The sequence below is a fragment of the Gallus gallus genome, chromosome 4 (assembly GCF_016699485.2).
Source record: "Gallus gallus isolate bGalGal1 chromosome 4, bGalGal1.mat.broiler.GRCg7b, whole genome shotgun sequence".
Lineage (NCBI taxonomy): Eukaryota > Metazoa > Chordata > Aves > Galliformes > Phasianidae > Gallus > Gallus gallus.
The window spans coordinates 68,597,514-68,615,102 of NC_052535.1; the positions used below are offsets into that span (position 1 = coordinate 68,597,514).

Consider the following 17,589-nt stretch of genomic DNA (forward strand, 5'->3'; position numbering starts at 1 on the left):
GAGAGAAGGAGGGGGCGGCGCGGCGCGGAGCGGAGCCTCCTCCCGGCTGTTCTTCCCCGGCCGGACGGAGAGCGGCACTGTGTCCCCGCGGCGCGCGCTCGGCGGAGCCTCCCCCTCTCCGCTGCTGCCGCCGCCGCCACCGAGCAGCTCCCCCTCCCCCTTCCGAGCAGAGCCGCCGCACCGCCGCGCAGGGAGGAGGCGGCGGGAGCGGGCGGGCAGCGGCCGGCGGGGCGGCGGCGGAGCGGCGAGGAGCGGCCGGCGCGGAGGCCGCTCCATGCTGCACCTTCCGGAGCTGCGTGAGGTAAAGGCGGCTCCGCGTCCCGCGTCCCTCCCTCCCCGCGCCCCCACCTCCTCCTCCTCCTTCTCCTCGTCCTCCTCCCCGCGGCCGGGGAGAGCCGTGCTCGGGGCCGGCCCGGGGCGGGGGGGGGAATCTTTGTGGGCCCCGCGGCGGCGCGCGGTGAGGGGCGGCGGGGCGCGGCGGGGCCGGGGGGGGCTGGGCCGTGAAGTTGCGGGAACAAACGGAAAGTGGCGAGCGGCCCAGCCCCCGCCCCGGGGGGGGCTCCCACGGCCAGGGGGGGGCCGGGCGAGGGGCCGGGGGCGGGCGGGGGGGTTTTGTTTGCCATCGCCGCCGCCGCCTCCCTCCCTCCCCCCCCTCTCCTGTTGGTTCCTCTGCCTCCCGATAGTTTTGAGGCCTAACTGTTTAGGCCTCGGCTCCCGGCTCCGCGCCGCCGTGCCGGCTCCTCGACCCCCCGCGGGCCGGGCATCGCGGCCCCGCGCCCCGCCTCAGCCGCCCGCCGTCCCCGGGGGCCGGGGCATCCTTCGATCGGGGCCGAAATTTCATTGTAAAATCGGCAGCTCCCAACTATCGGTGTTGGGCTGGAGCGGCCCCGCGATGAAAGGAGGCGGCGGCGGGGAGCGGAGGGGCCGGGGCGGCGGGGGGCGGCGGGGCGGCGGGCCCGGCCTCGGGACGGCGGGATGCGGCCGGGCGGCGGCGGGGGCTCGGGCGGCGCGGCGGGGGCCGGGGCCTTCTGCGAATTGAGGGTTCGAAATGGAAAAAGAGGGTTAGAAAGTCGGTGCCATTCCGCTGAACTTTTGTTTTCTGACCGATAGAGGCCGGTAGAGGACTGTGCAGAAGGAAAGTTTCTGAGCAGCGGCACCAGGATGGACTTCCCGGCTGCCCAACCAAAACCCGCCGCCGATGGTAAAATCATCTACTACCCGCCCGGAGTGAAGGAGATCACCGACAAAATTACCAACGATGAGGTGGTGAAACGGTTAAAGGTAGGCCATCCCGGGCCCTCTTCCTGCAACTTTTGTTTCTCACAGTAAACGTGTCATCGCAGGACTGCTGAGTTCTCCTGTCATAGCTGAAATGTCTCCCCGCCCGCAGACGTTCATAAGAACGCTGCTTCCTTGCTTGTCTCTAAAAGAGGAGGAATTGTTTTTTTTAATCTGTGACTGTCCTCACGTGTTCTCTCAAAGCTGGAATCTGTACGGAGAACTACTGATTTGTACATGAAATGCATCCATGATGTCAGAGAGGGTTCTGAAGCGGGGTCATAATTACCAATTTCAGGATACATTGCCAAACTATTTGTTGGTGAGCTAAGAGGTATCCCTGGGTTCCAGCAGAGCAACATTCAGTGGGGTGGGGAAATGACCAGGTCTAGTTTAGGGTATTCTGGACCAAAAAGACAGCATTGCTTATAATCAGGGAAGGTGAATTTCTGGGTTTCATAGGTGGAGCTTTGTAATTGTTTCCTATGTAAAAATTCATCAGATTTTGCAGTGCCTGGTGCTTGGCAAAGTTGCTAAGTTTTCATAAACAAAAGGGATCATTGTTGTAAACACATGATTTCTGCTTGTTTGACAGCATCCTGGAGGACTGTGAGGTTTTCTTTCCTTTAGATACGCGAAATACTATGATACAGTACTATTATTTCTCAACTCTGTGCCAGAAACAGAGAAGAAGATTAAGCATTGACCAAATATTAGCACAGCTCATTTGTTAGCACCATGGTCTTTGGACCAGAATGTTGTTGTAATCTAGGATTTGGTCCTGTGCCCAGGGTGGAGATGTGGTAGTGATTTTTTTGAGATCAGAAATATTCTCTTATCTGATGATGCGTTTCCCATCACAATCATATATCCCCACAAAGACTGAAAGGTGGAAATGGCGGTCTCACCGCTCAGCACAGTGAAAAACGTCTTAACTATAAATGCAAAGAAACTGTAGGCATCGTCCTGCGCTCTCAAAGCAATAAGGCTCATGTCAGCTGTTTCTGTGAAAGCTGACCTTGTTGTCCAATTCCTGATCGGAAACTTGTCTGCTGAATGCAAGAGTCTAAGCTGGTATTTTCAAAACTGCAGTGAGATATTGTTACAGAAGAACCTAGAGCTTTGTTTGGACGGAGACCTTGAGTCTCTTCAAAGAGCGTGTGGAATGGGGAGGAGTGCAGTTTTGAAACCTTCATGCTAAATGGGTATTCTTATTATTATTCGAATGGGAGAACTTGCACTGGTGAGCCATGCCATCCTAGATAACAGAAATAATAGGGTTTCCAAGTCATACATATGTGTATCATTGAATTTGCCTGTTTGTGTGTTGGATGTGACTTTAAGGCTAAGAGAAGGTGTTATTTTCTCATTTTTTATCGAGTGCTGTTAAGGAATTCTGCTGACCTCAAGACTGTAGACTAATTGTAAATGGGAGCAAATAGTTTGGTAGTGGCTCCATTGTTGCCGAAGCAACAGAGAAAGATTTTTCTTCTCATACTGCTACTGCTTAATCTGAGTTTGGAATTTTGTTTCATCCGTTGTTCACTTTCCCAAAACATCAAGGAAATTGGAAGAAGTACAGTACCTTTTAGAACTGACCCAACAAATATTTTCTTTTTTCTTTTTTTTTTTTTGCTTAAAAGTGAGCATTAATCCTTGCATATGAAATCCATGTTTCTTTATATCAACTTGATTTATAGGAAGAAAATCACATTGGCACGTGGAATGTAGTACAGTACTTAGATAAAAATGCACATAAAAGTTTTGTTCAGTTTAAAGATAACTTTCCAGAGCTGTAAACACTGATAAAAGCCAGCTTTAACAAGATGTACAAATTCAGACATGTTTTGATTCTTGCAACTGTAGGGTTTTTGACTTGGCCGTGTATCACCTAAAGATGCTCTGTGTGTCTTTTTAATGTATCGTGGTGTTTTGATAGCCACCATTCTTGGTGCATGCACATTTTGTTCTCTGACTTACTAAAGACACAGTCAACTTAATTGGCTGCAAATTTGTGTTGATATTAGCAACTTTTCTGATATCACATCTGTATTTTTGTGTCCAGGCTTCTACTCATAATGAAGGCTTTTCTTATTATTGGAACTTGAGACGTTCTGGGCACCTGTCCCAGAGTGCCCGAGCAGCAGCTTTTGTGCCAAGGACTTCTAAAAAGACTGTTTTTCTATCCTTTCTCTCCTTCTGCTTCGGGCTGTGGGTAATAAAATGTAGGCCAGATTCATTTGCAGTGTTTTGATATATATGTATGATAACATGAGCACTGCCCCAGAGATGGAGGTATTGAGAATTTTCAAATCAGCATGTGCCTTCTGAGCAGTGCCAAAAGGAAAAGCCTCTGGATCGCACATGTATGTTGCATGAAGCACCAGGAGCTCAGGTACTTAATGGTGTCGAAGATGGTTTTTAGTGTGTGAGGTTACGCTGATGGGTCACTGCCTCCTTGGAGTAGGATGGTACGCTGTGTGTAATTTCAGCCATTAAAGAAGTGATTCTAACAGTACTGTGCTATGGCTGGGGACAAATGGCCTGAGCTTAACTGAATCTATTAAATGGACAAATGAGGCAGCTAGCAAGTAACAGTTTTGAAACTTCCTGCAAAATCCAGTGGCTACAGAAAATTTGGGGGGAGATAATATTGCTGTTTACAGTGCACCAATTCGTTATATAGCACTTGGTTTCAGAGCTATAAATCAAATGTTTGTCAGGTGAGTAAGGTTTGTAGGGAGAGATAGTGTCTTTTATTTAATGGAATGATATAAATGGAAAATAAATAATTCAAGTCACCTAAGTCCTTCTTCAGGTCTAAAATAAAACCAGCAGCTAAATACCAGTTCAGAACAATTGTGCTATCGTTATATTTTTTCTTGTAATGGAGTTCAAGAAAGTCTGAGACACTCAGCATCTGTCCTGCAAAACTTCTCAATGACCTCAAAATTAAAACAAATAATAATAATAATTGACCATTGAACATTTCCAAGATTGAATGCATTTTGCTGCCTTGTTAAACTTGTATAAAACTTATATGCTGTTGTCAGTAAAATATCAAATTTCTTAGGTCACAAGAGAATATTTTCATGTGATTTATATATAACCTTGTCATCATTAGGAGTAAGATTAATAGTAGTGTAATTGATTGTCACAGATAATTAAAATAACCATAACAGTCCAAAATGCAGTGAGTTTCTCAGAGCCTTTTAAGGTGAAGTGAGAGCTGCCATTGAAAGATATCGGTCTCTGCTGCTTGTCTTCCTACCCGTGTTCTCTATCTTCTCAACAAGAGTTGTGTTTTGCCTCGTGGTAAAATTGATGGGTAAACAGATCTGGGTTAAAACTTAGGAGAAAAAAAAAAAAATTACTGCGTCAATTTTAGCCTGAATAATTTTCTTGCCTAGTTTTTTCACAGGAGCTGACAAATGCTTGTGTTGGCCTAGGAGAGAAGGCATCTCATTTTGGGGGGGACAGTCCTATATGAAGAAATTTCAGAGTTGATTTCAATGTGCAAGTTTGCAAACGACTTGCTTTGAGATAGTCATGCAGAAACTATACAGAAATCCCCATTTTTATCTTGCTGTTAATATTTTTCTTCAGTAGAAGAACTGATGTGTGATGTACAAGTTCAGTATAGGTTTGTATTGATTACTACACAATTTGATAAGTGTTTGAGAGATATGTAGGAGAAAGAGAAGTGTTTGTAGTGTAGCGGTTGGCTTTACATATACATATCAGTCTAAGCAATCCTAACTTATAAAATATGTACAAAGTACATTTACTTAGGTACTGAAATACAGAAGTATAAAACAGTTTCTGAAACTATAAAAGAATGGAATGAAACATATTTCAGTGTAGAGATTTTTAACGAAGCTTTAAGGCAGTGTAAATAAAGTTTTATTGAAATGAGGGTTCTGCGGGTTAGAATTTGTTGAGGATTATGCAGTCCTTTGTCATAGTTGGGGTTAGCGTTCTGTTTTTTTGCGTGGGGGGGAATTGATCTTCCCATAGTTCACAGTGAGTCCGGCAGTCTTCACTTTCCCATGTAACAGTCCAGCAAGGTGTTTTCAGTGAGATTCTTTTTATCCCTCTCTCCTCCAGTTCCCCTCCTGCTGCCCCACCCCAAGGCCCAGTGTGTGATCATCTGGATTAGTGCTCCTGGTGTGCCTTGCAGACTTCCTTATCTCGTCCCTTGGCATTTCTAAATTAGCTGATATAAACAAACACTCCCTATCCTTCCCATTGTCTTGCTGCATGTTCCTCGGGTTATTAGATGTTGTCGTCTTTGTAGTTGGGCTTGTTGTGCTTTTATCTCTGGAAGATTATCCTCACATCACTAGAAATTGTTAATGCTAATAACTAATGCTAATTCGTATGTGCGGATATTTTTTAGATGTCTGTTACATAATTTTAAAATTAAGAAAGGGTTTTTTTTTTTTTTTTCCTTTTAATGTTTGGATTAAGCTGGAGGTCTGTGAGGATAAAAATAAATAATCTCTTTACTCACCTGATATTTCTTTATCTGGCCTTTGGGACTGTGCGCTATGCTGGGTGGAACTTGGATCTGCACATATGTTGTTATTTTGAAGGAAACTAAAAAATAAAAAACAGAATGTCATCTGGGAGAAGAAAACCTGTTCTATATTGTCACACGCTGGGATTTGGTACATCTGAGGGTAAAAAAAGATCCATATTAAGCATGTTGGATTGCATTAACTAACAAATACTATTTGCCGGTAAGAAATGACATGCATGTTCTCATGGCTTAGACCTCTGACTTGCATGTCCATATGTGCTTAAACGTATGAATTTTAAGTAGCTTTGTAGAGGTTGCATTGCCAGGTTGCAAAGTGATCCACAGATAATTAATTACTCTAACACTTCTTAAACTTCCATTAATTGTATTTAACTGCAGACTGCAGTTAGCAGTGTTCTTGAGCTATTGCTGGCCACAGAAGCCTAAAGCCAAATTTCTAATTTGAATTTGCTCATAGTTTAATCTTTTTAATTAGTTTGACTCTTGCAACAATCAAGTTTTTCATTAAGTAGGACAGGCCACCAGTCAGAGAGGAAGAAATCTTGTACTGATTTTTTTTTTTCCTCCAATGAAGTAATAGCTCTTCTCTTTGTAAATGCCCCAATTTTCTCAGTCCTTGGAGAAACAGACCATGTAGGTTCACCTAGATGTTACTTTATTTCAAACTGATAGATGATTAAATCCTTTTCAAAGATAGTTTCCTTATGTTACAACTACGTCAGTAACTAATGGCAGTTTCATGTGTATAATATTATTCTAATGGTATTTTGGCAATAAAAATATAAATGCATTGCAAGAGAAAAGCAGTCCTGGTTTGGAGATGGAGGTAGGGGTGGAAACTGAAGTTTGCTGAATTAGCCATGGTGACATCTGATGATGAAGCGCTGAAATGGACAGAGTAGGCCAGAAGTCGTTCCGTCCTTGGTTATTCTAATCAAAACCTCAAAGGATTATTAATAGTGTTGTGCTTAGTGGTTTGTTATTGTTGTTGTTTGGTGAGGGGTTGGTATGAACCCTAGTTTAAGAGAAGGAGAATTGAAGAGCTGCCCCTACTGAGGGGCGGGGGGAACAACCACAGCGTTGGCTTCAGGTCTGAGATGTAACTTCTGAAGTGACTGTGCATTCTGTTGCATTTTCTTTGTTCAGACCACACATTTCTTTAGTTTCAGTTACAATTTGGAGTGCTCAGCACTTCTTTGAAGCAAGCTGCCTCTTTCTGCTTAGGAGCCCAGAAAATGACACGTTTTCTGGAAAAAGTTTGTTGCAGGCTGTATAATAGGCATCCCATAGAAACCTTGTAATAGGTGACAGTATAGCAGGATCAGTTGCCCAACAAGGCATAAAATACTTCTCTCCTGCAATATTTTCCTTTCCTCCTTCCTTATTGTCTTGCAGCTTCAATAAATAAATTCAGAAGTGGCTTCAAGGCTTTTTTTGTTTGTTTTAAATGCACGTAATCACATAGCAAATACCATATGAACATTAGGATTGAGGAAATGGTACAGAGGTGTGATATGTATAGATTTGTTTAATTTGGACAAGAGATTAATTGTGGTAAAAGCATAGAAAATAATTGATGACAGATAATAGATTAGGAATTCCTGGTTTTGATCCCCTCTCGTGGGGAAAGAGCATTTATTTCAATTGAGAGGTGAAACGTAAATATTGTTGGAGCTCAGCTGTTTCTCAGGGTCCTACTGGAAGGTTGTGGCAAAGCAGTGCTGAACTTGGTTGGCAGCAGTGGTGTGCTTTAATCATGTAAATCACTTACTTTAGGTGGGTGTGCCTGGAAGTATATGTTTTTATGGTATAAATGTGGAACACTTCTGCTGTATTCAAACATTTTATAACAACTTTGGATACAAAATCCTAGCCATATTGCTGAGTTCCTACGAGGAGTTGGTATGCATAAGTTTGTGAAACAGCAGTAGCATTAGCTATGCTCAAGGCTTGTAAACAAAGTGTTAATCTCGCTATAGTGCTATGAGATGAGAGAAATAAAATGATCTCTTGGTTTGCAGACAGCAGCATAGAGGTGATTGATAGGAAGGAAAATGAAACATTGTTTGAGGTTACTTTTATTCCCTGTCTGCTTGAATCAATTCATGTTACTTTGTTTGCTTAATGCTTATGTGCACCTTTTGCTACCAAAATAAATAAATTAATTAGTAGATCATTGGTTCACAATGTGTACTGGGGCCACTTTTGTACCTTAAAGGAGCCAAAGTTGGGTAGCTCCTATTCCATGTTAAACATTCTTCATATATGAAGCTCTTGTATAGACTGCAGTATGTCCTTAATCACTGTTGGTACCCGGCAATGTAAAACGCACGCTTACTATTGGTGTCACTCAAAGCAGTGTGTTTTGGCTGGCTCTGCTGCTTCAGTAAACTAATGAACTGTATTCCTACTGTGGTGCTGACATCAGGTTTTTGGTTATTGCAAAGGTGTCTTAAGCATGATGAAGTACTGCTAGAAGTAAGATAGAAGGGCTACAAAGTGTGCTCCTGCTCAGAAACACAAGTTGAGAATCTTCTTGTTCCTAGATATCATCACATACCCTAAATGTATGTTTTATTAATGTGAGACAGATGAGACACGCTTATCTGATAGAGGTGTCAGAACTGAAGTGGTGGGGTCTGTTTTGTGGTCATGGTGGGGGAAAAAGTTTCATCAAAGCTTATTGTGAAGAGCGGTCAGCCTATTTAATGCCTTAGTTTTCCTTAGTTTGCCCATTTTCTTCTATCTGCTTGGTAATCTTACTCATCTTCCTGACATTCTATTGTCATCCATGAATACAGCCTGTTATCTTTGCTGAAATGCTATTTGATGGGGTCGTTGGGAATTTTAGGCCTTACAATATGCTGTTAAGGTTGCGTTTTTAAATATCTTTTCATAGAAATTGTGACAGCCATCTTCAGGAGATTCGTCAGAAATTTCCAAATTGTTGAAACGGTACAGGAGTTTTATAGTGGCAAAATATGCTCGTAAGCATCAAAAAGATGCATGTTTGTTTGTTTCCATTTAAAAATACCCTTTTTAATTGATGTAGGAAAAGGGAAGGTTTTGAAAGGACTTTGGATAAATCAAATTTTTCTGCTGTTCTTCTCTTCTTCCCCCTTCCTTCTGTACTGGGTACAGTCCTTCTGCACACAGTCCTTAAGAGGCTTACTCTTCAGACGTTGTGGTTAGTAGTGTGAACTTCACTTTGCAGTCATTAAAGAGTTCCCTTTCATCTACAATTGTAGTCTGAGAACTTTCTATGGAAATAACCTGATTAACCATCAGGGAATAGCTTCAGATTTGCAGATTTGCAAAATACATTTTAGTATTGCACAATGTGCTGATCTTGAAGCTATTTTATTGCTATATCTGATGTGAGAGACCATTGAAATGCTAACTTCAAACTTGTGCTTACCATGAAAATCCCATTACTGTAGTTCTTATTGCCTGAGAATTAGCCTCATAATTGGTGAAAAAGATAAAAGCAAATAGTTGAACTTAGGAGGTGCTTAATATGAAGATGATGTGAAGTTTGGGCCTGGCGATTGGATTGTCTGGTGCTGTAGTGTGGGTGTTAGTTAGTACTGGAATAAGTTACTGTTCCTTAAAACAAACAAAAACTGTTTGACTGTACTGTTATCCTTTTAATGGAAGGCAAATGCTGCCAGATTGTTCCCCTTACAATTTTTATTTTATGTTCAGGTAGGTGATAGTCAAAGTAGGGTAAGTCATGTTCCTTTAATATAGCGTTGTGTTCCTGCTCTGAAATATATGCATGTATTTAATTGCCCAAAGTGGAGTAACGCTTGTGTATAGTAAGCTCATTATTGAAATTTAATCAAACCACAGCCATCATTTAGTAGGGAGTTATTTGAAATTAAATTTTGAGGAACATGGAAATTCTTCTTGTGATTTAAAATAATAAAGCACGATATTCAGTTTCTTATCTCTCACTAGCTGCAGTGCCTCCCTGTGAGCTTCGTTCTAATGTCCTTGTCAGTTTGAAAGGATATAACTTTTCTAGGACACTTTGTTTACATGGAACAGCAAAGAGGAATCGTTCAGAATTATACCCTTTGCTTGTTCAGTGACGTAATGGTATGAAAGGGTACCTGAAAGGAAGTTTTAATTCTTAAGCTGTTCCAGCAATGAGATGAAATAGTCTTTTCTTACTTTTGGTGGTGGAAACAGAATTTGACATTCTGGGAAGAGGTGGAGAAGGTTACCCTATGGACTTTTTGTTATATTTAAACAAGCGATTCTTTCTCAGCATTGAATTGCTGCTAAGTTAACATTCGTTCACTTAAAAAATAAAGCAGAAAGAAAAACAAGAGAATTGTAAAGGTTTTTGTTGAAAATACATTTATTGAAATGCCTTACTCAGTCATCCTTTGCAAATGTAGATGGTATGTGTCACTATTTCTGCAAAACTTCTAATCCATCTCTTATCTAAAGCTTCTCTAAAGATGGTAAAATTCCAGTGGCAAGAAAATAAGTACTATTTCTGCTTCTGTCCGTAAATGCTGACTAGGATGATCTCGGACTCCTGATCTAGGAGTTGTCTTTGCGAGCTGTTGGTGACTTGGTTTTCTTAGAAAATATACGTGGAGTATGAAGGTAGGCAAAACTGCAGCCTAAGGAAAAATAGAAAATCAGGAAATAAGATTTCAGCTGCATTCTGGTTGAAACTGGTAACCTAGGCAGCTTTGAAATGATGAGATTTTGGCTTTAAGATACAGATCTGTCTTTGTAGAATATGTACATGTTGGTACAACTGGAAGTGAGTCAGCTGAAAACCTAGTAAGTTTTAAAAATATCTTTTGAACTGGGAGTGAAAAGCAGTTTAAAATCTATGTTTGTAAACCTCAGCTGGGGAAGTGAGAGCAGCACATAGCATTTCCCAAAGGTAGTCTTTCACTCCCAGCCTTTGTTTCCTGTAAAGATTAAAATGCCTTCAGTCAGATTACAAAGTAGAAATGCTGCCAATTAATCTTGTTTAATTTTGACATTTTTACCCTGGAACTTCGTTTTGGATCTTGTGTTCAGATGTCAGAGTATACTGGTCTGAATTGGATTTGTTATGGCAATATGAAACCGTATTCATCTTCTCCATGAGTTCTGCAGTGTCTCTCTTAAACATTTTCTGTCTCTTGAGAAATGGCACAGCAGGACCGTGCCCTAATTCACACTGTCTTAACCTTCTTCAGAATCATTCTTACTTCAGTCCACATATGGGCTGTGATGAGTGTAAAAGTTTCTGTATACAAACTGATTCAGCTCCTATCAATGCTTTGGTTGAAGGGCTTCATCATGAAGCAGCCACATCTTGGAAGTCAGCTTAGTCTAAGCTGACCTGCATAGCAGATATTTTAATCTAGTCAAAAAGTAAGTTAGTTTGTCTAAAAATACAAAACGTAAGTTCTCTTGTATACTGGATTTTGAAAGCTTGTTGTTCTCACAGTGTTGCACTTGAGGACTTTGAGCATTCTAAGCTGATGCTGCTACTGAAGGAAAGTTTTTCATCCTTATCCCTGCTGCTATAGAGAGTTCCAATTCAAAGTCATTTTCCTTCTTTGAGTCAGCAGTTCTCTCAAAGTTGTAGAAGCAAATCAAGTTTGTGAAGACTAAGATGAGAAAAATGAAAAACAGAGGTATGGAGTGAGGGAATAAGTGTGGAGCAGGGGAAATAATGAAGCTGGAAAGGATGAAGTTGCTACACCAGTAGCTGGAGGATTACTTTTGATCAAACCCTGCTGTGCTCAGGGTTACCTCAACTTAAAGATAGACTAAACTGCACCCTGGGATTGGGCTGAAGCAGTCCTACCCTCCCCTGTGGGGCTACCTTTGTCTTGTGCTGACAATAGCACTTGTACAGCCACGTGTAAGTTTTTCAGTAGTGCCACTCATCTATCTTGTGAGTGCTGATACAGTGAAGGCATAGAACTGGCAGATTTAGATTAACTTGCACTGCAGTGAAATTGCACACTAAGAATTGCTGCACTGCCTGCCCCCATCCCGGTTTGGTGAGACAAAATGAAGTATGTCTCTTGTTTCAGAGAGCTTCGAAGTTAAATGTAAGCAGTGCACTACAATGGAAATCCGTGCTGTGTTCATACACAGGTGTGAATTTTGCTGGTGCTGGTAGTTTCAAACTGATGTGAATGTTGTGAGATCCTGAATGAGTTTTCTAACGTTCTAACTGACTGGCTACTAGAATAATAGATCGTACCATTCATGCTAATATGTAGCTGCTTTCAAAATAAATTGATTTTATATTGGAGCTCAGAATTGGTGGGTGTCATATGTAATGAGAGGTTCGTACACTTCTCCTTTGTCTAGGAATATTTTGTTTCCTGCTTTCTCCCGTTATTATCTTTTTCATTTGAACAGAAGAAATGGGATTTGAGGCTTCAGTGTTTTTTCAGGCTGCCCTACGCCTGATGGCTCACAGTTCTGTACTAGTATTGAGATTAGGAGATGTGGGCTTTGATGTTTAGACTGGTCTTTTCCTGTTCTGCAGTCCAAACTACTGAGTCTTGTGCTGTGACTTGAACTAGGGTGGGCGGGACAGGCCAGTGCTTGCAAACAGATTTGTCCTCATGCCAGCTCTCATTCTTTTTCCCCCTCCCAATGCCTGCTGCAGTTGATTGTTCTTTAAACAAAGGCTTGTGTGAACTTACATGTTCATACAGAGAAATGAATCTTTTAGATAATCATACATTTTTTTAAAAAAGGTACCCCCCAGCAGATAAGTACCAGAAAGAGCTTGTTCTTTTTTCTCTGCCAAACATGAGCTAATAAATACTAGAACCTTTTTCAGTCAACCTAAAGCCAGCATTAGTAACACTCCACAGGACTCATAGATAGACTACGGGTTTACTGTTATGCATTCATCTGTTCTGCAAGTATTCATAGAAAGCAAAAACACTTCTTAAAATGTTAGTCATTTACCTTGTATTTCTTATGCTCTCAGGTTCTGAGAAGTATGCAAACTGTTTTATTAAGGACCCCTTTAATTGAACAAAAAATGCTGAAAAATGTCCAAGCATAATTTTGCTTATTCTTTGATGGGTGCAGTATTTGCAGAGAGCTTTGCACTTTGGTGGCGGTGTATGCATCGAAAATCTGTAGTTGCCAAACTTAAGGATTTTGCCTTTTTTCCCCTTAGCAATACATATGTAATATATGGAAACTTCTTATGAAAATAACTGCACGGGAATGTTGCCAGAAGCTGTTGTATGAAGTTGTATGGGTAATTTTGATTATACACATCTTCTCCTTGAAATGATTTGATTTCATCTCATGTTGATGAAGAAGTTTGTGACTTGTTCTTAGTTGTTTCAATTTGTATTGTTATTTAAGCAAGTCTTTAATTGTCATCTTAAGTTCAGAAAGCTTCACAATAATGAAAAAGAAACGCAGGTGTGGATCTGTGTTGCGTGTATCACCAGTTACTCTATCGGGGTTCCTGAATTCAGTTGTTGTAAAAAAAATTTTTGGAGAGCTTAGGTGGGTATTGATTCAAAATCTGTAACTGAATTCCGTGTCTGATTATATAGGGAAGAATTGTGAGCAACTGCTACCAGTCATAAACAATGGCTCAACTGTTCTGTAGCTTGACCAGTGCCAAGAAACTTGGATATGTTGGTAGTAGATGATAATGCTGTTGCAAAGAGAACCTGTGTAAATGTTAAACTGAGTTTGCATCGTCTTAATTACAACCAGAATGCATGCACAGTGGACTTAGTGAAGGGGAAGGGGGAGAAGGTGTCCTGATTTTTACAGAATTGTAGGGGTTGGAAGGCACCTGTGGACATCATCGAGTCCAACCTCCTTGCTGAAGTAAAGTTCCATAGAGTAGGTCATGCAGGTGGGCATCCAGGCAGGCTTTGAATATCCCCAGAGAAGGAGATTCTACAACCTCTCTGGGCAGCCTGTTCTAGGGCTTGATGTCCTCACAGTGCAGAAATTATTGCTCCTGTTTGTTTTCCTGGACTTCTGTGGGATTGACGACCAGGGGCTACTATTTTCTTAGCCCAAATGCGTGATAAGCAGACAAAAATACAAAGTTCTTAAGTGAATTTTATACCTGGGCCACAATTTGCCGTCTTCTGATGAAATAGTCAAATATTTGGTCTCAGCACTTTTCTTGAAGGTGCTCAAAGGCTTTGTCCTTAATGCCTGAGTTTTAGGCACTGGAGATTTTGCTTGATAGCTTTTCTTCCCTGACCGTAAATCTTGGCTAACAGCATGTTTACGATTTCAAATCAACTCCTGCAGTTATTAGAGACTGTTGTAAACCTCTGCAAACAATCTGTTGGCCAAAGTGCACTTGTAAATTCCTCGTTTCTTTCTATGCAGATGCACGCAAAATATTTAAACATTAAAAACAAAAAATAAAAAGCAAGCAAACAAAAACAGCAAAGCAATACACTGCTAATTTTTTTCTTTGTAGAATGGGAAAGTGATGGAACATGCATAGTGAGATACTGCAGTCCGCAGGTTTGGGGTAAACTGTTTCAGGATGCTGCTGACCTACATGTTATCATCACAAGGGTGATTTAAAACTTCCACAGCAACAGAAGATTGTACATATAGAACATGAATTAAACTACCAAGTTTCATCACATTTTGGATTCTGGAGCATAGCTAATGCAATGGAACTTTTTTTTCTAAGTACTATACATGCAAGTTTAAAACAAACATAGGAAGTTTTGGTGGGCTTTAGGACCTGAAGGCACTAACTTTAAATGTTGTGCTTTGGTGATGTGTTCAGTATCCAATGATTCATTTTAACAGCCATGTGGTCAATAAGTTAGCGTTCTCCTTTACGGTTTGTAGGTGAGAGATCTGTTGCATCCTTCTGTAGATAACTTTTTCCCGTCCTCTTTTCTGTTTTCACAGTCAATGTGGGTTTTTTGTTTGGTTGTTTTGTTTCTGTTTGTTTTGTTTTCTAAACGGCTTTTTGTATATCCAGCACGTGTCTGTGGACTGCTATTCTGAGGTCACTGCAGCTGAGCACATGAAGTTTGTTTGATTCTCTGCTCACTTTTTGAGGAAAGAAAGCAAAACAAAGATCATTTTTTAACAATGAGGCCTTGTTTTTGCTCTTTGCTTCAGGCCACTGGAAGCCAGCGCACTTGATGAAGTGTGCACTTTCTCATGTTTTCTGGGCAGCTTCTGTATGCTGAGGCTTGTAAGCTTCTCAGATTTCCTAAGTCACTGGCCCTGTCTCTTTGTCACAGATGCAGGCATTTGTGAGATGACCAAATCCTCTGCCTGTGGGCACCAGGTTTGTGTTCACACCTGGGGCACGGGCCAATACTGTTTCAGGTGTCTGAGCATACAAAGGGAATCAGCTTCATCATTCTGCTGTTCCAAGTGAAGGCAAAAGTTGCATGCGTTGCTTCACTGTTGTCACTGTCTGAAGACATGGGTGACAGACCTGTGCAATGGACTCATAAAAGCTGTAAAACTTATTAAAAACGTATTTTTGATTTCTAAGGTTGTTTAAAGACAGTGTTAAATATTTTAAACAAGCAAAAGGCAAACATGAAGAGTGGCATGACATCAAAAAATGAATTGAGTCTTATGTTGTTTTGTACTTTTAGGGTTGAAACATCTCTAATTTTCTGTTGGATAGAAGATTTTCTGGGTAAATGTAACATATATGAGTGGTTGGAAAAAGGCAGAACTATTCCACCTTAAGTCTTTTAATTTTATTTTTGTTTTCATTAAGTGTGGTGGTGCACCTTTCAAAATTGTTCTTGGTTCCTATTTCAGACATTCTTTATGAGAACATTGCTGGCAGCCGCTTAAATGATATTTAGCACTTGCAAATTGCTGATTTCAGCAACATCTTTTGGATAAATCTTGTTTTAATCTAAATTCAAAATGAATAATTATGTCACTGAACATTTCTAAATAGTCTGTGGTTTTCTTTTTAAGTAAGAAAATGTCACAAGTTCTACACAGTGACCTTTCAGCCTTTGTAACTTCGGGAAGTTTGCCTGTCTTGAGTTCTTTCTTGTATAGTGTATTTATAGAGAAAGTATCTTTGCTTAGAGAATGAAATAGTAACAGTAGTTGGAGAGCATTGAAAGAAAGCAGAAGTGGATGCAGAGGTTAAAAATGGGGAAGCGTTGCCTAATGCCAGTGATGCAGGCAGATTCAGTAAGAATGGTCTGTGGGGTCTGGCTAATGGGGAGTGCCTGGTGGTGTCTTCATCTGAAGTCTGTATTTAGGAAAGAAGGAAAATTGTTGCAATCTCTGACTTTTTGGGACGTGAGTGATCTTCACTATTTCACTAAGAAAATCATAACATGAGAAGGCTCTCTACTGTAACTTAGAAGGCGAAGCACTTCTAAAGAAGCGTGTTGAAATCTTTCAGCAGAAATGAATCCTTGCAATACTGTTTTGTTTCTGATATATTGACCACTACTTATCTTGGCAAAATCAGCAGCAATAAAGCTGCAATTGCATATGAGGAATGCTGAGGGACAGGTATGGCAGTTGCTGGCATATTCTAACTAGCCACAAGGCAAAAATCTGACAGAACTGATAAGCAACAGTTGCAGAACTCTTTGTGGAAAAGAAATGAGTTACTTGAAGTTCTCAAAACAGGAGGAAAAGTTCCCGGATAAGACTTCATTAGCCTGAAATTAAAATAACTGCAGAAGATGAACTGAAACACAACAGTTTTGGGAGGTAATGTACAACACTGCCCGTGCAGGAAGGTACAGTAGAAGTCTGTTAAAACAGTCCTTTATTTATTTATTAAATTAGGTGCCCCAAAACCTCATGTTTTTGGGAAAAGAATATTTACTGTGGATCAGGGAGGAGGAGGCAACTTTAAGTTGTTTCAAGGTAGCTGCTTGGTTTGAAAGTGTAATTAACGTGTTCAGCAATTCAAACCAAGTGAAAATCCAGTCTTGGGACTGGTGATAGGATATAGATGTAAAATTCTAGGAAATAAAAACAAATTTGAGACAGAGACAGGAATGTGTAAGACTGGTTTGGGTTTTCTTTTCCTCCTCTTTTCTATCCCTTTCTCTGTCTCCTACATTTTCCTTTTTAAGGCAGTTATGATGGCAATATGATATAACAGTTGAATTTATTGTAGGCTTTTCATACTGCATTTTTCTACCAGCATAGTACTAAGGTACATAGGTATGTCATCATCTTTTACCAGGCTTATTTCTTAGAAACTTCATTCCATCTTTCAAATCATTCTGTTTCTGAGCACTATGGGCTTGACTTTTATATTTTTATATCAGCAGTGTTAATTCTTTCGATGTCCCACCCATCCATTTTATATATTTTTGGTAGAAAATTTTGAGAGGGGAAAGCTTCCTTAAAATATTTTTTATCCCTTTTAATATGAATCAGAAATCAGTGTTTATTATTGGGGATATTTGTCACCATATCAAAGTAAAATAATTTATATTTATGTAATAAATTCTACAAGTACCGTACTTTCCATACAGCAATTACACTTTTTCCCCCCCCATCGTTCCTAAAGAAATGAATAGGACTTGCAGCCAGCACACCGCTGCAGTTGTGTTTTAGTACCCAATTCTTGAAGCTTTTTTTCTTCCCCAGAGTTCCCAGCAACTCAGTTCTCTTAGTGATGCTACCAAAAAACAAAGTGAGCACATAAGCAGTCAGCAAATGCCTGCATTTTGTCTTCAGCCCATCCTAGAGGGACAAAGTGCCCCATTTTGAACTTGGTGGCCAATAAAGGGGATTTTTATTTATTTGTTTGT

At 40.8% G+C, this 17,589-nt stretch overlaps 1 protein-coding gene across 4 annotated transcripts in view; it reads left to right on the forward strand.

The window, feature by feature from the left end:
- Positions 1-76: 76 nt before the first annotated feature.
- Positions 77-17,589, forward strand: part of PDS5A (PDS5 cohesin associated factor A) — a 72,321-nt gene continuing 54,808 nt past the window's right edge. For 2 of the 4 annotated variants that reach the window (XM_040699017.2, NM_001012580.2), the window contains exons 1-2: positions 77-301; positions 1,111-1,281. In XM_040699017.2, the coding sequence (XP_040554951.1) occupies positions 275-301; positions 1,111-1,281 (198 nt within the window). In that variant the 5' untranslated portion in view covers positions 77-274. Of the gene's footprint in view, positions 458-1,110; positions 1,282-17,589 lie in introns of all 4 variants that reach the window. The other 2 variants (XM_040699018.2, XM_040699019.2) reach the window with 1 other exon arrangement.